The sequence below is a fragment of the Temnothorax americanus genome, unplaced genomic scaffold, assembly GCF_048541705.1.
Source record: "Temnothorax americanus isolate GAGA-0224 unplaced genomic scaffold, ASM4854170v1 Scaffold1, whole genome shotgun sequence".
NCBI lineage: Eukaryota > Metazoa > Arthropoda > Insecta > Hymenoptera > Formicidae > Temnothorax > Temnothorax americanus.
In genome coordinates, this window is record NW_027509230.1 from 5,326,320 (window position 1) to 5,347,201 (window position 20,882).

General features: G+C 33.7%; 6 protein-coding genes across 15 annotated transcripts in view; 3 read left to right on the forward strand and 3 right to left on the reverse strand.

The window, feature by feature from the left end:
- Window positions 1-1,427, reverse strand: LOC143897358 (uncharacterized). The gene is made up of 2 exons (XM_077405971.1): window positions 1,294-1,427; window positions 1-502 (listed from the first exon to the last, which is right to left on the reverse strand). The coding sequence occupies exon 2, from the start codon at window positions 500-502 to the stop codon at window positions 209-211; it is 294 nt and encodes a 97-aa protein (XP_077262097.1). The 5' UTR covers window positions 1,294-1,427; the 3' UTR covers window positions 1-208.
- Window positions 1,332-17,671, reverse strand: LOC143897222 (allantoinase-like). 6 transcript variants are annotated; one of them, XM_077405710.1, is made up of 12 exons: window positions 17,042-17,201; window positions 15,292-15,502; window positions 15,056-15,225; window positions 14,866-14,980; window positions 3,864-4,010; window positions 3,738-3,783; window positions 3,574-3,670; window positions 3,307-3,493; window positions 2,931-3,063; window positions 2,642-2,814; window positions 2,519-2,551; window positions 2,147-2,424 (listed from the first exon to the last, which is right to left on the reverse strand). In XM_077405710.1, the coding sequence occupies exons 2-12, from the start codon at window positions 15,445-15,447 to the stop codon at window positions 2,281-2,283; spliced, it is 1,401 nt and encodes a 466-aa protein (XP_077261836.1). In that variant the 5' UTR covers window positions 15,448-15,502; window positions 17,042-17,201; the 3' UTR covers window positions 2,147-2,280. The 6 variants fall into 6 exon arrangements, with proteins under 6 accessions (XP_077261826.1, XP_077261836.1, XP_077261812.1 ...); XM_077405700.1 differs by lacking the exon at window positions 2,147-2,424 and adding an exon at window positions 1,332-1,447 and having other exon boundaries at window positions 2,519-2,573; window positions 3,574-4,010; window positions 17,042-17,671; XM_077405686.1 differs by having other exon boundaries at window positions 3,574-4,010; window positions 17,042-17,202.
- On the forward strand, window positions 3,967-10,857 carry LOC143897206 (uncharacterized). Its single transcript, XM_077405656.1, has 15 exons — window positions 3,967-4,571; window positions 4,704-4,823; window positions 5,167-5,284; window positions 5,482-5,743; window positions 5,814-5,966; window positions 6,058-6,148; window positions 6,482-6,618; window positions 7,021-7,153; window positions 8,281-8,398; window positions 8,622-8,883; window positions 8,961-9,068; window positions 9,143-9,233; window positions 9,376-9,512; window positions 9,996-10,128; window positions 10,206-10,857. Exons 1-15 carry the CDS (start codon window positions 4,428-4,430, stop codon window positions 10,257-10,259), a joined length of 2,061 nt encoding a protein of 686 aa, XP_077261782.1. The 5' UTR covers window positions 3,967-4,427; the 3' UTR covers window positions 10,260-10,857.
- LOC143897271 (odorant receptor 63a-like) lies at window positions 11,498-14,821 on the forward strand. Its single transcript, XM_077405793.1, has 9 exons — window positions 11,498-12,695; window positions 12,792-12,911; window positions 13,006-13,123; window positions 13,246-13,510; window positions 13,592-13,729; window positions 13,813-13,903; window positions 14,110-14,246; window positions 14,478-14,610; window positions 14,682-14,821. The coding sequence occupies exons 1-9, from the start codon at window positions 12,552-12,554 to the stop codon at window positions 14,733-14,735; spliced, it is 1,200 nt and encodes a 399-aa protein (XP_077261919.1). The 5' UTR covers window positions 11,498-12,551; the 3' UTR covers window positions 14,736-14,821.
- LOC143897192 (odorant receptor Or2) overlaps window positions 16,115-20,882 on the forward strand; it is a 27,878-nt gene continuing 23,110 nt past the window's right edge. The window contains exons 1-9 of one of the 2 annotated variants that reach the window (XM_077405634.1): window positions 16,115-16,279; window positions 16,410-16,529; window positions 16,661-16,778; window positions 16,892-17,156; window positions 17,929-18,081; window positions 18,186-18,276; window positions 18,436-18,572; window positions 18,922-19,054; window positions 19,130-19,339. In XM_077405634.1, the coding sequence (XP_077261760.1) occupies window positions 16,136-16,279; window positions 16,410-16,529; window positions 16,661-16,778; window positions 16,892-17,156; window positions 17,929-18,081; window positions 18,186-18,276; window positions 18,436-18,572; window positions 18,922-19,054; window positions 19,130-19,183 (1,215 nt within the window). In that variant the 5' untranslated portion in view covers window positions 16,115-16,135 and the 3' untranslated portion in view covers window positions 19,184-19,339. Of the gene's footprint in view, window positions 16,280-16,409; window positions 16,530-16,660; window positions 16,779-16,891; window positions 17,157-17,928; window positions 18,082-18,185; window positions 18,277-18,435; window positions 18,573-18,921; window positions 19,055-19,129; window positions 19,340-20,882 lie in introns of those variants that run through there. The other variant, XM_077405643.1, reaches the window with a different exon arrangement.
- LOC143897126 (uncharacterized) overlaps window positions 19,333-20,882 on the reverse strand; it is an 86,005-nt gene continuing 84,455 nt past the window's right edge. For 3 of the 4 annotated variants that reach the window (XM_077405488.1, XM_077405510.1, XM_077405503.1), the window contains exons 5-6: window positions 20,668-20,815; window positions 19,333-20,470 (exon numbers count right to left, since the gene is read on the reverse strand). In XM_077405488.1, coding sequence (XP_077261614.1) covers window positions 20,407-20,470; window positions 20,668-20,815 — 212 coding nt within the window. In that variant the 3' untranslated portion in view covers window positions 19,333-20,406. Of the gene's footprint in view, window positions 20,471-20,616; window positions 20,816-20,882 lie in introns of all 4 variants that reach the window. The other variant, XM_077405497.1, reaches the window with a different exon arrangement.

The following is a 20,882-nucleotide window of genomic DNA, read 5'->3' on the forward strand; positions in this document are numbered from 1 at the left end:
TACAAGCTATTTTCTCATACATTTATTTATGAAAAGTATAAAAAATTCTTTCTACATCATAAAAAGAATTTTGTCAAACATAAAAGCAAGATACAAAAGCGAAGGAAACAGCTGTTCATAAATACTTTTCTACAAAGGCACTTAGAATACGATTATTTTTTACACAACGATGACGACAGATGACAACGGCAATGCAAGAGGAGAGAATTTAATTTCGACCTATTTGATCGATCTGGGTCTGAAGATTGTTCACCACTTCGGGTGGCACGTGTTCGCCCAGGATCTCGAAGAGATTGATCCTCTGGTCTCCGGGGATTGATTCGTAAGCGGCCAGTTCGATGCCCTCTTGGACCTTTTGTATGGTCGCATCCTTGGGGATAAGATAGGTGTTCTGAGCTTGCCGTATCGCCTCATTGCTAAAGATTTGCCCGTCTTTCTGTGGGTACGCCGTAATCACGCCCACTAGAAGCAACGTGGCTAGAACTACGGTGTAAAATCCCATCTGGAGAGAAATAAGAGAGAAGATTATTAAACAGCATTTACTTGATGAACGGTTAAAAAACATAAAATTCAAAGGCTTCGAAATATATGCAAGTATAGGATGAAGACTTCAAAGAAACTATATGATATATATATATATGATCTCTTGCAGAGAGTTTCGCAATTCTATGCATAATTCATCAGCTTCGCGTCACGCTCGGGACAAAAATTATGAAGCAATTTAAATATTACGTGAACATAAGATTGTCATCGTGTAAAATGCGGAGGAACGAGATGCCAGTTGTTGGCGAGAGTTTTGTGTGTATCGAAAGTGATGTTCGAAGAGCGTTGGTCCGATCTCTCCTTAATGGTCGAGGTCGCGAAAATGGAACAACGTTTACGGAGAATTTCGTTGCGCAAAATCAAAACTTGTGACCCGATATAACAACGGATATTCCGCGATAAAAATATCATTTTTATAGAAATTTATAGGCATGGTTTATATTGCGCGATATCAACATTAATATTTCTGACTTGAATTTGGAGTTATAAGAAATGTGAATATTAGTGAAGAGAGAGAAAGATGTGACACGTTATAAAATTTTGTACGCTTATTTTTTTTTTTTCTCATAAAACGTGTGGTTTGCACTTTAAGCGCAATAAAGCTTAAAAGGTAAAAAATAGATAGAGAACTATAATTGAGTAGCAATGAAATACTACATATACACAAAATTTGGTCGAAAATGAAGTTCGCATTTTTTCTAAACAAGGAAACAACATGGGGTTTTTTACTATGTGGAGTGTGGTACTCACGTTGAAAATGCGTTTCACAATCGCGGGCCACTCCGAAACGAAACTAAGCGCGCTGCAACGCGGGTTGCTTTTATACCGCAGATGCGTGGTGGCAGAAGAGCGGTGAATGCCACTCCCATCTTCCTCAAGGAAGACTCACCGTCCAAGCTTCAAACTATACGAATATTTGTTACACGTTATGTATTTCGAAGAATGGAAAAAAGTCTTAAAGGAAAAATTATGAAGAAACATACAAAAGATAAAAAAGAAACAAAGATATAGAGAGAAAGAAAGTGAAAATTATACAAGTAAAAAAATATAGTTATAGACATAAATATTTTCACTTGTATTTTTATATACTTATGTCATACGCGGATATCAGATAAAGACGACATAGAAATATTCTTACGTTTAATATTTTGTTTGTATAATTCAATGTATCTTTTTGCAAGGATAGATTTATAATAACATTTTGGATATTACATCGAACACGTTTCATTGTTTATGCAAATCAAACTAGAGTAAATGCTTAGGAACAGTTGTCGCGAAAAATCGACGACGTAAATCTTCGGGCCATTTCACTCGGTACGTTCTCGAGGAACGTCGTGCGACCTGCTATGAATATCGGTGCCCCATTGACCAATATACGACACAGACAAGATTTGCTGTTATACCTGTATCGGCCGAAGAGTTTCACTTTTATGAATATATGTTTCTTTCTTGAGTTTTGAAATTGTTTCGCAACATCACCGTCGGCTATTTCTAATACTGGACGAGCAACATTTGTGTGCCTGTAAATACCAACTTTCGGCTGTTTAGAGGATACGAAGAAAAAGAGTTTGACTTACTTTTAATAATATAAAACAAGAGTTAATAATGTGAACAAGTATTCTTCATAATTTATTATTTGTCTTATCTTTCTTTACTATTGACAATTCATATTAAAACGGAAACGAAGGAATAATAGATTCGTGAGCTACGGAATAAAATAGAGTGTTTATCGGGTTTCTATATCGTTTGCAAGATATTTGCATTTAACAATAATCTCCCCGCAGGTTTATCGCAAATTTTTCCTTCTTTGAAAACAAATCGTCCCCTAAGGACGGTTGCAATTACTTTTCCAAATAGGACCTTTCCTTCGTACGGAGTCAGCTGTAAAGTTAAATATTTTTAGCGAGACCTTTCGTGAAGAATCGTCATGTTTTTTATATTTTAAATCGGCAGCTTACATGCCACATTTACTTACTTTGTTCTTGTGGTGAATGTCACCTGTCTCGATCTGCGAAAATACGATACGTTTTCTAATGATACTTATGTGGAATGCTCTCTACTTTTCAAATTAATATCTACAATATACAGCAGAACTGACCTTAATAGATTCTTCGGGATTCCAAATAACGAAATCCGCGTCCATTCCAACTGATAAATCACCTTTACGGTCTTCGAGACCGCACAACCTTGCGGGCTGACTGCTTAATAGCTTCGAGACATCGGAAAGTGGTATACTTCTCATTCTCGCGGCTGTCCATACCAGCGGTAATCCTATTTGTATTTTTGAAGAAAAATTCGTATCTATCTCACTTTCTCTTTCTCTTTCTTTCCTACAATGTTCTCATGCTCTCTGTGTGTTCTCTGATAAATTTTATATAAATATATACCGAATTGCAATGAGGAGATTCCACCCCAAGCAGTCAGAAAATTTCCGCGAGTTTTCAATTCTGGCACGCAGGGAGAGTGATCCGAAACGATCATATCTATTGTTCCGCTTTTAACACCATGCCACAATTGTTCCTGTTAATATATCATATAAGATTGAAAATCGACTTACTGTAAGAATAAATTCGTCTCGCGATATTAAATGCCGAAGTCACTTAAAAGCTTGAAAAATTTGTTCGATTAAAATAGCGAATTTTTTCGAATTTTGTTTCGGAATATCTGAATTCCGATTATCGAAGCAAAGATACATTACGATTGAAATTGTTAAATAGGAAGGACTTAGCTGGTTACAGGCAAAGGAAAGATTTGTCTAATTACTCGATTACTCTTTCCCCTGATCGGCGGGCAACACTTGAATTCAGTGGAACCTGCCGGTATCTCTTCCGCTGCTAGGGTCAGATAGTGATAACACGTTTCCACGGTTAAAGGTGCACCACGAGCCTTCGTATCATTTACTAATGTCAAACATTCCGCGCTTGACAAATGCACTATGTGGCATCGAAAGCTTGAAAGTTTTATGTAACATTATTTTTATACAAAATATCGAAACGAACGGCCAAGTCTCTTTCTCTTTCTCCGACTTACTTATATTTTATACACCAATCACAAATTAATTTTACGGCATCGAGTTCCATGAGATCAGGACGAGCACGCAAGAAAGTGTCGTACAATTCTGGATTGCCTGAAAGTTTGCGATACAAAAAAATTCGATGCCGCGAAAAGACGAAGAAAATATTACTCGTACGTACCGGTTGGTCGATTCGTTTTTTCATTTCGCTCGTATTCTGCGTGAAACTGCAAATACATTTGCGATTAGTCGTCGCGAATAGATTTAACGAAAAATGTAAACGCAATGCGTGATGTAATAGGTATACCGCCAGCACGGTCTTCGTAGGCAGCAGTTTCAAAAGAGTTTCCCTCACATCGTCCACGGAGACATGTGGAAATTCGTCGACTCCGCTCGGGCACAAGAAGCACTTAAAACCGACTACACCTGCGTCTATCAACGATCGCAACTCGTGCTATAAAAATTGCAAGAGATAATAGGGAGAGTCAGTCATGGGAAGACTAGAGCCCAGAACGCTTCCTGTCTGTTACAGTTTTATCATATTTTCAGGCGACTCTCAATTACTACCTGTCGAGCCGATAGACTTTGCCACGTCGCGTCATGCAATGTTACTATACAACGCACGTAAATGTTGCGGTAGGAAAGATATTCCCGAAATGCTATTTCTCAGATAATGACTATAGTAATCCGAGACTAGCCTATAGAACAGGTATCTTTTTACATTGGCAAGAGTAATTGGTATCCGCCAACAATTTCTGACATTTTGCAAGTTTGAACTTATGCCTCGACTTGCGTAGCAAAATTATAGTAAAAATCGACGAGCGTTTATTATTTGTGCCGCAACTTTCAAGCGTGAAATAGATGCCGAGTCATGCTGGCGCATATCCAGCGAGAGCACAGTATCAATAAAATATTTTTGTCGTGCTTAGGTCTCTGGCCGTTTCAAAGTAATCTCGCGAGAAGTCTGATACCGATTTGCTATCTCGCGATTGAAATAAGTTACTACCCGCTCGAGGTAACGTGTATCGGTTAATACATTTTAATCTGCAAGTTCGATTAGCATTTGAGAAATATTGTTACGCTAAATACAAATTTTTTGTTGCATAACATATTTTACGGACCGCTATTGTGTCAATACTGCGCTCAGGTATTGATGATATATGATCATTGGAAGGATACCCGATTGCTTTTCGACTGCGGTTCTCAACTTGTTTTGTTGACTACCTTTGTCGCAAAACTGTTGAACGAGTTGTTGAATCACGATAAGGTAAGGACCTGAGCAGAATAGTTGACTTATAATTTTAAGACAATGTTTTGTGCTTTAAATGTTTAAATCTTTGTTTTTAGTAACGCACAATATACTTCTTGTGCCTCAAGTCTTAAACGTGTGTACGAAGTGTCAATATTTGTAAGACTTGAGACACAAGATATAATATTGTGCGTTACTAAAAAGAAAGATTTAAATCATAAAACGTCTTAAAATTATAAGTCAGCTATTCTGCTCAGGCCCTAAATTTACAAAACAATCTTGCTTTCCAAGTGACATTTTAATAAGATCCTTCTTTCGATTCGTCTTTAATTATTTTCGTAATTATTGTTGCAATGGTCAGATTCAAAGTTTATACGAGACTATGGACAACCATTGGAATATATTTAAAACTGAATCGGAACTTCAAATTCTTAAAAATTATTCCACCATATCACGGAAATTTACAATATTTTACGCGTGTGAGTATGTCATGTTGCAAAATAAATATACGAATGACTATAGATACGAGTAATTTAGCTAGTAATTTCATTCTAATACATGTATAAGCATTTAATAAAGAAATTCCGCACGCGAAGCGAGTTTTCCGTGCATGTACATATAATTTTTATCCAGAAATTAACAGACACATAAGAACATGCTTCTCATAATTTCATAGTGATGATGTACTCTATGGTAACGGTATTTATATTAATCCCATTAACACCGGTTTTCCTCGACATTATATGGCCTCTTAATGAATCACGTCCACGACTTTTCGCGGTCGCTGTAGAATTGAGGATAGATCAAGAGAAATACTATACACCGATTTTTTGCTACAATATCAGTATAATAGTGTTGGGCGTGATTATCATGGTTGGTGTCGATTCTATTTACGTCGTTTGCACTGCACATGCTTGCGGTTTATTCTCCATCATCAGGTGCGTACATTTACACGATACTTAATCTTAAAATCTTGTGAAATACAAATGGGATCGTTCTACTTCACAGTCAGCAATTCGAGGAGGTACTATCAAAGTTGGATATCGCAAAACAAGTTAGCAAATATGAACGTTGCTTGAACGAGAAATTTGAATTGTCGAGCGAAAAAGAAATATATCAGCAATATATAATATGCTTGAAAAAATATCAGCTTGCTTTAGAGTAAGTTTTTCCGAATAATCTTTACAATCATTGTCCTTTACACAACATTAACCTACATCAAAATATAATATATACTACTGTTTTCTCATAGGTTTGTCAATATATTAAATTCAATATATCAAGTCATTGCATTATTTCTATTATTGTTGAATGGTATAACTATAAGTCTGGTTGGAATTCGAGTAAGTTTTATATAATTATTTATATGTGTTACATATAAAACATGACACATATACGTTATGAGTTTTATAATGTAATATAAGAGTATGATCGAAAAATGTAAATACTTCGACAAAAAATAAAGGTTCTTCGTAAAGAATGTTTCCAATTATCCGCTATTTTATTGATGTCATTAAGTCATAGTTGCTTTCCTTTGAAATGTTAATGCTGTCATTTATAATAAGAGTCTTAATCGAAATTATATATGTATATATTATATATTATTTTGAAGATCACATTATATTTCACACAGATATTTATATTTTACACAATATAACAATATTGATTTATTATAGGTCGTTTACATATTAGATCAATTGAAAGAAGTAGCGAGATTTGGTTTTATAATTATTGGCATGTTAGTACAACTCATGATTATTTGTTATTCTGGTCAAAAGCTAATGGACGAAAGTCAGAATGTATTCTATCAAGCGTAAGAATAATTTTATTTCAATTACTTTCATATATATGTGAAATATATGCCATGTAATAATTATATGTCCTGGAAATAATCTATTTCAAATTATATAAGTTTCTCTTATATATTCTTCTAAGATTTATAAAACAACTTTTAATTTTTTTTGCAATTATAATCATACAATATTTTTTGTAATGTCAATCAATATAAATAAGATTTGTTTAAAAAATAATAAATTTTACTTTGCTTTCAAAAGTTAGATCGCGATTTATAATGTTTACTTGTCTGCATTAAATAAAAAAAAAAGATATACAAATAATTTTAATATTTTATTGAAATAAAAATTTTTTTTAGAAAATTTTCTCTCTCTCTTACGTGAATAAATTCGTATATTTATTCTGTCGTATATGTATTCAGGTACGCTGTGAAATGGTATAAATTCTCACCGAGACTGAAGTCGCTGTTAATTATAACTCTTTATAGAAGTATTGTCCCCTCTGGTTTAACAGCAGGCAACATGGTACCATTGTCAATGATGACTTACGCTACGGTAAGAAAGAAAATTTACAAATTGATATTGCAATGTATATAAAATAATTTGTGCATCTGTATATGATTAAAGGTGGTACGGGCGGCCTTATCTTACTTTACGACATTTTTATCATTCAAAAAATAGTTATTTTGTATTACGTTTATCTCATATTGTTAGATCTTTATGGATCGTGTTGTGAAACTGCCGAGTAACCAACTCTATATGTAGACTCCACTTAAGCACTTAAAATCGATTGCACCTGCGCTTACTAGAAGGTGCTCACGCTAAAAATTGTAAGCGAAAAGTGAAATTGATCAATAAAACGATGAGACAAGCACGCGATGTCTGTGTGTGTGTGTGTTGTCATTTTCACTATTATTACTCGCATAGCATCTTTACTGCGTTATGCGATACCATCATTTTGTATATATAAGCGCTATGAAAAAGATATGTTGTAAACGCTACCTGGTATATACACACGTTGCCGCGGTCTAATTTCTATAAGCTATTATTCTCTCATTTTTGAAGAAATAGCTACTTCGTGCTGAACGGTGTTGTTGACAACCCGTAATTTTATATCTCTGGAAATTTGGATTTGACAAAGGATTGACGGCACACGTGCAGCACATGTCAGTTCTATCGTAGCACTCAAACGGAAAGTAGGATATCATGCTGGCGCATGTTTTACGAGAGCATAATCTCAATAAGATATTATTGTCATATTTGGGTCTCTGGCCGTTTCAAAATGAACTCGCAAGAAGTTTGTTACCGATATCCTATCTTGTGCTTCAAATGACTTGCTATCCCTTGGTGGTAATACGTTATTAACACAGTTTTATTTGCACGAATACGATTAATATTTTAAAAATGTTAATTCTAAATATTTTTTGACATATAACATACCTCATGGAGTTATATAATTAATGTTACACTTAGATAATAATGTTGTATGATCATTGGGAAAACTCACGATTGGTTTTCGAGTGTTGCTCTCAAATTGTCTTATTAACCACTTTTGTCGCAAAGTTAACTAATGACTTTTGGAACCACGACAAGGTATATGTTACTCGTAATAAAAATCACTCGCTTATTTATATTTTTTAATTATTATTACAATAAGATTTTTTTTCTTTTTCTTTTGTCAGACTCGACAATTATGTGAAGCCATGGAGAAACATTGGAGTACATTTACGAGTGAATTTGAAATGCGCGTTCTTAAAGATTATTCTCTCATGTCTCGAAAATTTACAATATTTTACTCGAGTGAGTAATTGCAAAGGATATAGATTAGCGATATTTATTATGAAATAAAACTTCGTAAAACATTTTTGTTGACGATACAATTCTATCGATAAAATATCTGTATAATTAACAAAGAATCAATTTCAATCTTCCTAATTATATACTAATTGTCTAATTATATATTAATTAAATACAAATATATATACATACATATACCAAAAATATATCTTTCATAAAATTGCAGTAATAATGTTCTCCATGATAGCAATATTTTTAATGGTTCCATTAACACCGATATTACTCGATATCATACGGCCCCTTAATGAATCACGGCCGCGATTCTTCGCGGTTTCTATAGAATGGAGAATAGATAAGGACAAGTATTTCGTACCGATTTTCTGTTATAACATGAGTATAATCGTGACAGGTACAATTATCATGGTTGGCATCGATACTATGCATGTCACCTGTACCGTTCACGCTTGCAGTTTATTCTCGATCATTAGGTATGCACAAAAATAATTTTCTTCTTATAATTTTATCGCAAAAGGTAAAAAAGCGTCATAAAAATTATATTTCACAGTCAGCAATTAGAGAAGATAATATCAGAACTGGGCATCGACAAATTAAGCGAGCAAGTGACATACCAGGAATATGTCATATGTTTAAGAAAGTACCAACTCGCTTTAGAGTAAAGAATTTCTTTCGATCTTTCTACAATTTGCAAAAATATATTATCTATAATATTATCGTTTCATTATATAGGTTTGTCGACGTACTGAATTCGAAGTATCGAACAGTGGCATTAATTATGCTATTGATGACTGGTGCGATTATAAGTCTGGTTGGAGTTCGAGTAAGCATTTACATGTATTTTTTATAGAGAAAAGAAAAAAAAAATAACATTATATTATCAAAATCTTTCACATACCTATATATATATATATATATATATATATATATATAATTCTGTGCTATATTTCTATATGTTATTGTAGATCGTATATGTATTAAATCAGTTAGAAGAAGTAATGAGATTTGGCCTTGTAATCATAGGCATGTTGATGCAGCTTTTGATCCTATGTTATTCTGGTCAAAAACTAATGGACGAAAGTCAGAATGTGTTCTATCGAGCGTAAGAATTTTTTTATTTTGATACTTTGAGCCAAAAGTTTACTAGGTAAATGCAGGTAATTACAATTCCCGTAGAGTGTTGTGATCGTTGTATATATTTTTACACATATTGTAAAATTTGGAGAAATATGTAATATTTCTCGTTGAAAAAGATACTTAATAATCTCTTTATAAATATCTTACAAATTATCTATTATATTTTAAAACTGACATAAACCACGGGTTTAATTTTTTTTATGGTAGAACAATAATATAAAATTTTCGTGTTTAATATTGTGAATAAAATATATATATGTTAATATATAAATATAGCATTATATTTTAAATACCCATTTTATACAACAAATTTTTCCTTGAAAATTTAATTTATAATTTGCAATACTTACTTGCTTCTGTTCCAGAAGAAAACAATTTCAATTTCTTTATTAGATATAATTACTGACAAAAATATTATGTGAACGAATTCTTAAATTTATATTTACAGGTATGCTGCAAATTGGTATAAATTCTCACCAAGATTAAAATCGCTCTTGATTATAACTCTTTACAGAAGCTTTATACCGTGTGGTTTAACAGCTGGTAACATATTTTCATTGTCAATGGCGACTTATGCTGCAGTAAGTACGAAAAATCTTCAATTTTTATTTGTGATATACAGAAGACAATTTATGCTCACATCTGTATTTGATTTAAGGTGGTACGGACGGGCATATCCTACTTCACGACATTGTTATCACTTAAAGATTAAGTAGCTCCATACATTTTGTAGTTCTTTCTTAATTCTACCAGAATTAAGTTTGAACGATTGTGTTATAATTTGGTCAAGTGTTCCGATTGGGAACACCTTAGATTTCGCTTAAACACAAAAAACACTTTAAAATCGATTGCATCTACATTTATTCACTGACACATTTCATGCTAATAATGTAGGTAAATGAAATATGTAAATGAAATATGGATTCTCAAAACAGATTATCATTCATTTCCTCCTTTATTCATAATCATTAATTTTCAATCAATCTTTTCTGAAATCAATACCTATCTAAAATAAAAATGAGAGAGTCTTGGAAATCGAATCTAAGACTCACCTACTATTAACCCTTCGGGCGCCTGCCTGGTTGAGTTTGACAGACCCACTAGGGTCTGAATTCTGAACGCTGTCGCCCAGCCCCGCTTCGGCGGAGGCGACACCCCGGACGTTCCCCTCGGTCGAGCTACCGTCTGGACAGGGGACGTGACTATGTCACGTCACAATTCTTAAGAATAAATAATGAATTGTGCATGACATTGTTAGAGCGTCACGTAGTGTTATTTTGTGTACATAATGGCATTAATCTCGTTATTATCTGTTGCTGCAGTCATCAGTCTGGCTGGAATGCAAGTAAATATTATAGGCATTATTTACTTTTTGCAGAGAGAAAAAAATTAACATTGCTCTAATAATAAATATTAAAAAATTTTAACAAATATTAAAAAATACATTATATAATGCAATGCATTTTATGTACTGTAGATGGTATATGAATTAAATCAATTAGAAGAAGTAATCAGATTTAGCATTGTAATCATAGGCATGTTACTGCAGCTCATGGTTTTATGTTATCTTGGTCAGCAGTTGTTAAATGAAAGTCAAAATGTGTTCTACCAAATGTAAGAATTTCTCTATTTGAGTTGATGATTGCGCGCGCGCGCGCGCTCGTGTGTGTGTGTGTGTCATAATATTTATCATTAATGCTGGTGGTATTAGCAATTCCAGACGCAAAATGTTAATTGTCACATATATATTTTATGCACATTTTAAAAAATATATGATATTTTCCGTTCAAAAGAGAGAGAGAGTGAGAGAGAGAGAGAGAATTTTTAATATTTTGTTTATAAATTAATTATATTTCAAAATCGATAGAGTCTGATATCTTTTCTTATAGCAGAATCTTAGTGCAAAATTTTTACTTCTTCATATCATGAACTATAACGCAGTCTCAAGCTGAAGCTAGAATAGTATATACAATCATATATAATTAATTTGATAATTATTTTAATATAACAGTGATGTGCTTTAATAAGTATCTTTAAAATCGCTACAAAGGATTTATTGCTGATATTGAAAAATATCACCCTAGCCAGGGTAGCCCAGCCATATTTCTATTTATTTGTATTATTCACATAGCGGTCGAGCTCACACTTAATTGTTTAATGTTTAATTTTTTAATCGGATGTATGTAATTATTCATGAAATTCTTATATATGAACGAATTCTTAAATTTTATATAAACTATATTTACACAGATATGTGCTGTGGAGTGGTATACATTTTCACCGAGATTAAAATCGCTGATGATTATAAGTCTTCATAGAAGTTTTATATACCTTGCGGTTTAACAGCTGGTAACATAATTCTTTTATCAATGATGACCGCTGGTTCAGTAAGTATGGGATTTTGAATTTTTACATTTGCGATGCACATAAAACAACTTATATGCATATACATCTATATTTTATTCAAGGTGGTGCGAGCAGGCGTGTCCTACTTCTTTTTTAATCTTGCTTAAAAATCTTTGCATAATCTTTGAGTGATTGTCGTTCGTGTTAATAGGAAACTGTTTCAATTTTGCTTATCAAAAAGCACTTTAAAATCCACATTTACCACCACATTTGCGATTCTAACGGTCGCAATTCGTGCTAACAACTGTGAGCGTAAAAGAAGGCATCTGATCAATAAAACAATGAGACAGGGCATAGGATGTGCGTTCTCACTCTCGCGTTATTACTCGCGCGTCTTTACCGCGTCACGCGATATCATTATACTAGTATGTGATATGCTGAAAAAAATATGCGATAAACACTACTCGGAATATGAGAAAGGAAGAATGTCAGTTGATATAGTAATACGATGTCATGGCGGAAACAGCTACTTTGCGCTGACGATTTTTTACTTTCCAGAATTATTTCTGACAGATTATGGACGTAACAAAGGAGTCGATGTAGCACGCGACCGCGCGTCATTCGTATACCGTAGCTGTTAAACGGGAAACGAAATATCATGTTGGTGCATGTTCTACGAGAATACAATGTCAATAAAATATTATTGTCACGCTTAGGTCTTTGGCCGTTCCAAAGTAAGCTCGTGAGAAATTCGTTACCGATGTTTTGTCTTATATTTGAAATAAGTTATTATCCGTTCGAGGTAATGTGCATCGATCAATGTTCAGATCAATTTTGTACAATATAACTGTCTTGCCACATGTGTTTCGGTTTAAAACTTGACGTTACACGTACGTAGATTTTAATGTTGTACGATCATCGAGACGATGCGCAAATGGTTTTTGAAGGTTGCTATCAATTTGTCATATCGACCGCCTTTATAGTAAGGCTGTGGAATGAGATTTGGAATCGCGACAAGGTATATTTTCTAAACAATATGTGCATCACCTACATCTCTTTAACCACTGTCTCAATATAATTTTTATCGATATATTCTACTGTTGCGACCACAGTTCCGTCGTTTATACGAAGCCATGAACGATCATTGGGATATATTCACGAATGAATTAGAAGTTCGTGTTCTGAAAAATTATTCCGTCATATCGCGGAAATTTACGATATTTTACTCGAGTGAGTACACAATAGTATTGCGCAATTTTTAGAATAAGCGGCGAGAATAACGATAATTATACGAAATATGAGACGCGTTTAAGATTATTAATGCGGAAAACATGTCTTTCACGAAATTGCAGCTATGATGTACCTTTTAAGTTCAATGTTCGTAATAATCCCGTTGACACCGACGTTCCTAGATATCGTGTTGCCTCTCAACGAGTCGCGTCCACGAATCTTAGCGATCGACGTTGAATTTAGAGTAGATACGGACGAGTACTTTGTGCCGATTTTTTGTTACACTACTGCTATAATTGTGGTGGGTATAAGCATAATGATGGTGGGTGCCGATACAATGCATTTCACGTGTACCACTCATGCATGTAGTTTATTCTCAATTATCGGGTAAGTGTATATCGCAGGCAATGCGCATACGATAGGTCATTTTGAGAAATACTTCGTAAGAATCACACAAGTATTTCGCAGTGAGCAAATTGAACAGATTACGTCGACGCAACACACGCGAAAATGCGAATGTGGTTCGAAAGAGCATGAATGGTCGAAAGAGCAGGTGATATATCGGAAATATGTTACGTGCTTAAAAAAATATCAACTCGCATTAAAGTAAGTCGAGTTTTCTCGAGAGTCGTTCTTATATATTTTGTATATATATAATGCAATAAGTTATCTATCATTGTGTTTCACAGGTTTGTCGATATATTGAATTCGACGCATCAAACGGTTGCAGTATTCTTCTTGCTGTTGATTGGTGCAAGTTTAAGTCTGATTGGAGTTCGAGTGAGAATTAAATAATTACTTTTCAACAAAATGTATTATAGAAAAGTAAAAATAAATAATACAGGCGTATTTTTTTAATGAATTCCGAATAAAATAAATCTTATTGAATTTTATATAAAATATATTAAATGCAGAAAAATGATATTCTAATAGTGAAATTATTATATTATTACGCAAATTTCCTGAAAACTCTTAATGCATTATAGATTGTCTATGTATTAGACCAGCTCGAAGAAATGGCTAGATTTACGTTTATAATTATGGGAGCGTTATTACAACTGATGATCATGTGTTATTCCGGTCAGAAATTAATGGACGAAAGCCAGAATGTATTCCATCGAGCGTAATAATTATTCAACATTCTTAAATATATTTTTAAATAGTGCACTTTTCAGAATATAATTTTGTTAAAACAATATTTCAGATAATAGATTCAATTTTATAATTTTAATAAATCGAGTTTTAATTGTTAATAGTTTTTCGTCCGTAAGTGAGAAAAGACGGAATAATTTTAAAGTAAAATTCATCGAAATCTCGCGCGCCTATATTTTAAAACTTAATTTTTTTTTTTCAGATACGCAGCGGAATGGTATTTATTCTCACCGAGATTAAAATCGCTGCTGATTATAACTCTTTACAGAAGTTTTGTACCGTGCAGTTTGACTGCAGGTAAATTATTTCCGTTATCAATGTCGACGTATGCCGCGGTAAGTGTGAGATTTCGTTAATTTATACGCATTTGTGGAAAAGACTTACGCATTTTGGTATTCGATTCAAGGTGGTACGAGCAGGCATGTCTTATTTCACAGCATTTCTGTCGTTTAAAGATTAATTTATCCGAATTTCCAGTCAAAGATAGATGAGAACCTTAGGCTAGTATCCCGTTATTCTTCGAAGATAATTTTATACATGTTCATGTGTATTAAATATATTTATTTAAAAATTTGCGAAAACGTGCGTACCTGATTCCCTGGTATCACTCCGCCCCAGAAGGCAACGTCCACAAATATTTTCGCGTACGCTTCCCTCGCTTTAGCTTTGAGATTATCCAAAGTGGTGGTGGGCGGAATAGAATTCCTATACAACATGAGATAGATATGTATACGTCTGGATGTAATTTCAGACGTATAATAGGAGAACATAGATTATTACAAAGGCATATCCGCGATCGTGGTGACGCCGCCAGCCGCGGCCGCACGTGTGGCGGTGTGAAATCCTTCCCATTCGGTTCTTCCGGGCTCATTTACATGCACGTGGGAGTCTATTATTCCAGGCATTAGCACTAACGAGCCGCAATCGTTAAACGGAATGCCGGGATATTTCTGAAACGCGCGTGTCGATTTGCATTTCGTCCCCTCTGTCTCGCGAACGATTTATGCGAGATTTACCTGTGATAAATATCGTACAACGTGTTCACCGGTGTCGTATGATATTTCCTGGATTTTTCCATCGCTTACGACCAATGTGGCCGGTCGGACGCTATTTGCGAAGACTGCTCTTTGAGACGCGAAAGCGCAGATTCGCGAATCTTCGTGAAAACGCATGTTTGAACGTGCACCGTCGAGCAGTAACTGCGATTGCCTCGCGTAATTCGTGGGTCTATAAATAGTTCAACAAATAGTTCAGATACTGAATGATGTTATCAAGCGACCACGGCAGAGCACAGAGATGACACACGCATGAAGCTGCGATGTCATTGGTATGGCATTGTATTACGTGCGTGTAACGCAACATTGGCTAATTATTAATAAATATAAATTACTATAAAAATATAAGTATCGTTTCGCGTAGACTTGTAGAGCATTTGAAACCGACTGAACTTGCGCCTGTTGATGTTGCAGCTTGATCGAGTAAATGTAGAGAAATAAAAAATAATTTATTGATAAATTTAAAACGAGGATGTCTCTCTCAAGACATGGAGAGAGACCGCCCTTCATTGATATATCATTCTTGTATTCTCGACTATTTGTCGTGTCACGCGACATCAGCGTGCGGGTGTCCGAAGAGGTATTATATGCATATGAAATTACGGTCTTACGACAAACGGCATCTAATTTTCGAGATCCGAGCAACGTGATCCGCGCTGTGACGATGCGTGACATCCCGCAATTTAGAATTTTATAATTCTACGATCGTGTTCCGATTCGTGCCGAAATCGATCGATACAGAGGGGCTCATGTCGCGCTCCCTCTCATTTCCGTCGCAGCTCTCAAATAAGCAGAAGCTAAAGTCATGCTGGTGAATATACTTCGAGAGTACAATGTCAATAGAATATTTATGTCGTGCTTGGGTCTTTGGCCGTCCCAACCTAAGCTCACGAAACGTTTGTTATCAATGTTCTGCTTCATACTTGAAATAAGTTACTTGCCATTCGAGGTAATACGATTACTTTTTTTATTTTCGAATACGTGCAATTAGCCTTTAAAACATATCCATCACGCCAAAATATATATTGCTTTTTCCTGTGTAATATATTTGGCAGAACGTAATATAATTTATCTGGTAGATATTGACATTGTACATACATAGACACAGCGGGCAAATAATCTTTGAATGTCTGTATCAAATGGTCATAACGGCGGCTTTCCTTGTAAAGTTGTTAAATCAGCTTTGGAATCGCGACAAGGTAAGTATCCAAAACATCAATTACGAATTGTAGACTTTCTCATTTTCTTCGTTAATATTCATTGAAATAAACTTCTTATATACATCGTATACTTAATCACTTTAGTCATATGTTTTTTTCTTTACGATTAGTTTCGCCGTTTATACGAAATCATGGAAGATCATTGGAATGTATTTACGAGCGATTTGGAAGTTCGAATTTTAAAAAGTTACTCTCATATATCGCAGATATTTACAATGTCTTACTCGAGTGAGTGAATTATATCGGAAAGAAAAAAGAGATTATAAATTATGTTATTAATAGTGGCAAACGTATTTTGTGCACATAATAATATTATTGAAAGGAAAATATGTATTTTGCAGTACTAATATACTTCATGATGTCGATGTTTATAACGATACCCTCATTAGGGCCGATACTTCTCGATATCGTACTACCTCTTAATAAATCACGTCCGCGACACATTGCGATATATAGCGAGTACGGAATAGATCAAGATAAGTATTTTGTACCGATCTTTTTGTACACTTCTGTTATGATCACGGTGGGTATGACCATTATGGTGGCCGTTGATACCATGCACATAGTGTGTACCGCGCACGCATGCAGCTTATTCCAACTTATTGGGTAAGTACGGAGGAGTAACCCAGGTAGCACATACACGTTTCAGAAATGTTTTATGAGTGTTTATCCGAAACGTTTTATAACCGATTTCTAAAAACGTTTCTCATGAGTAAAAATGTCCATTCGAAAAACGTTCGATGGAACGTTTCTTTTCCGACAAAATAACGTTTAAAAGACTATTATGGAAACGTTTTGTTTTAATGATAAAGATAAAGACATTTAAAATTCCTACTTTAAGTCTTTTGAACGTGTTTACGACGTCTTTGAGATATGCGTGAGAATGTTCTAGAAGCTTTATGCATATATTATCTATGACGTCTATTCTTTTTCGAAGAAATTCCTGAACTGGTGCACATTCGTGCAATAAGTTAAAGTGAAACAAAATATAGTTGTCTCACTCTAACTTAATTGCATTACTGATGTGTGCACCAGTTCAGGAAGTTCTTCGAAACGGAACACACATATAAATGTTCTTTCAATGGCCACGTTCAGCAGAAGGTTTATTTTGCAACTGTTGGAAGTTTTCTAAGCTCAGATTTGTCCGATGACAAATATAACAAATAGGTATTTTTGTTAACTGTAGAAACGTAAAAAAAAATACGTTTCTTAAATCATGGTTTCAAAAACATTTTTGTTCCAACGTTTCTTAATGGTTCTTTACGGTTGTGAAACTATTGTATACGTTCAAAAAACGTATATGAAACTAATATGTGCTACCTGGGAAAATACGTCCACGTATTTTTATCGTAAAAATACCGCAAAACTCGTATTGTAGTCAACAAATCGAGAATGTGATATCGAATGTGCATAACGGCGATGAAGTCAACGAAGTCGGACATTGTACGAATGTGGAGTATAAAGTGTTCAGCGAGGAAATGATATATCGGGAATACATCGTATGCTTAAAAAAACATCAACTTGCTTTGGAGTAAGGGACTCCGTGCGATCTTTCGAGATCATTTTTGCGCTGAAGATACAATTATCAAAGTAATCTAACGAAAACATGTAATTAATTAAAATCGTTGTTATTAGATATATCGATCTATTAAACGACACGTACAAAATTGTCGGAATTAGCTTCTCATTACTAATCGCTGCAGTTTTCAGTCTACTTGGAGTTCGAGTAAGCATTAGGCATCAAATAATTACGGATGTATATCGTTCATAATTAGCATTAATATATTACATTTAAAAATATCGCCAATTCGTAAATTTCGTGAAAATATGATAATTATATTTCAGATGGCGTGTGGATATATATAATAACTTTGATATATTATAGATCGTCTATGTGTTAGACCAACTAGAAGAAATTATTAGATTTTTGTTTATAATCGCGGGAGCGTTGCTGCAATTGATGATCGTGTGTTATTCCGGCCAGAAAGTAATGGACGAAAGTCAAAATATATTCCATCGAGCGTAATAATTATTTTATATTCTCACAAATTTTTCCGTCATTTCCAATACGTTTCGAAATCTAAAAATTGATTTTACAGTATTTTAAGATAGAACCAATGATTCAAAATATTTCTTAATTGCGTTATGCATAAAGTATGTTAGGCAAAACTCAAACACACACACACACACATATATATATATATATATATATATATATATATATATACATATATATATATAAAGTTTCTGATATATTATTACATACGATTTTACTTAAAAGATTTTTCAATTTATATTTTCTAGAGTTTTGCATGACGTGTGTTGATGGAAATCTAAATAAAAACTAATTTTAAAAAATATATTCTTTCAGATATGCAGCGGAATGGTACAAATTCTCACCAAGATTAAAATCATTATTAATCATAACTCTCTACAGAAGTGTTGTGCCGTGCAAATTGACAGCAGGTAATCTGTTTCCGTTGTCAATGACGGTTTTCGCCGCGGTAAGTACGAGAAGATCTGTAAAAGTAATTTATAACATGCAGAAAATGATTCATACGTTTATAATCGTTTTAAAGGTGATACGGACGGCTGTATCTTATTTCACGGCATTCTTATCGATACAAAATTGATCAATTTTAAAATAGATGCTTAACTAATTTTTCATTGATACGTCTTCGATCCAACAAAGTGTAGATAAAAATTTAAAGATCAGTATACTGCACTTTATAAGATGAGTATAAAGTATTTGAGATTGAAAGAAGAAAGTTTGCCAAGAGTATGCTTTTATTTAACAAAATCACATTTATTATTAAATATACAACTCATATAATATCAGCCGATGCGACTACAATCAATATCACAGCATTTTGCAGGTAGACATTCGTAATGTCAGTCTCTTAACGAAATAACTTAACGAGAATTACTAGTTACTGTAGTAACATTACGCAATACGCAGTTGATGACTTTCGTGCTTTCGGGCGCAACTAACTAGCTTTTTAATGTTCGTGTAGGTCGATTTACACAAGAATATATTTTCAAATAAAAACATTTGTTAAATCCCACGATGCTGTTAAGTTAAACCATATTCCAAGCTGTTAGCGTACCACATCTAACAGGACATGGCTATAAAGCTGCACAATACCGTTATTGTTAACTAATTCTACTTCATTACTTTACTTAACATTTCTTTAACGTTAGAATACAACGTTCATATCTAAATAGATATGTTCGGAATAAGAAATGCAAATGTTTCAATAGCGATATAATTTAATAATTATTCTGCAAAATTTATCTCTATCTTTCTCCTTTTTTTTTTGAAACAGAATAGATTAATTTTGAGTATGAAAGAGATATATGAAAGCGTAAATAAATACGGATTGCTCTTATCTCTGAGATCTTATTTAGAGAGTTTAAATATAATATTATACATATTATATATAATGCAAGATGTTCTTATTTATCAAAAAATCTATTAGAAAAAAAGAATTGTTATATGAATATTATCCGTTAGTGCAAGTAATTGATGGCTATCACAATTAGAGTTCAATTATGTGTGTATGATTTATATACATATATATCTCCCTCAGCATACAAAATATTATCGAAAGCACGTTAAGATGCTAACCGAAATGCATGAAATATTTAGAACGTAAAATATCGATAGTTCAATTTTTTTTAATGTAAATTTTGTAATGTTTAGATGTTAATTTTTTATTTAATAAACCCAGAGGGTTTAGGAAATTATATCTAATAGAAAATTTCGTAACTTCTCGTAGTAATTCATCATATTTTTTAGAAACAAAATTAACAATATAATAATAATAATATAATTAACGCTATAATGGCAATAGTTTTATTCGTCGGTAGACTTCGTTAATTTGTCGAGGCAATCATATGACTTTGATTGTGTGACATATCTGCAACATAGAAAACTTTTTCGTTAGATTTCATATACTTATATGATATTAATTACAATCATTTAACGACGCTCTAAAAGCAAGAGGCAAAGAAAGATTGTAAATGGGGTCAGTGATCGTTAATAGAGCAAAGCACAAAAACTAACCGTGTTAATAATTAAATATTAATCTAAACTGCATGGCTTGCGTGACACAACCGTTTATGCGTTGGATCTCTTCGGGCGACGTGAAGTATCAAGTTCCCAGCTTTGGCGCTCTTGAACATCTGTAACGCCTTGGCGTGCGTCAGTCCATCCAACGAGGAGCCATTGATTGCTAATATTTCATCTCCCACTCTCAGAGTACCTTTAACATTACAGGTAAACTGCTGCAGACATTGTTTCCCTTTTATATTATTTTACGTTGTATCTTT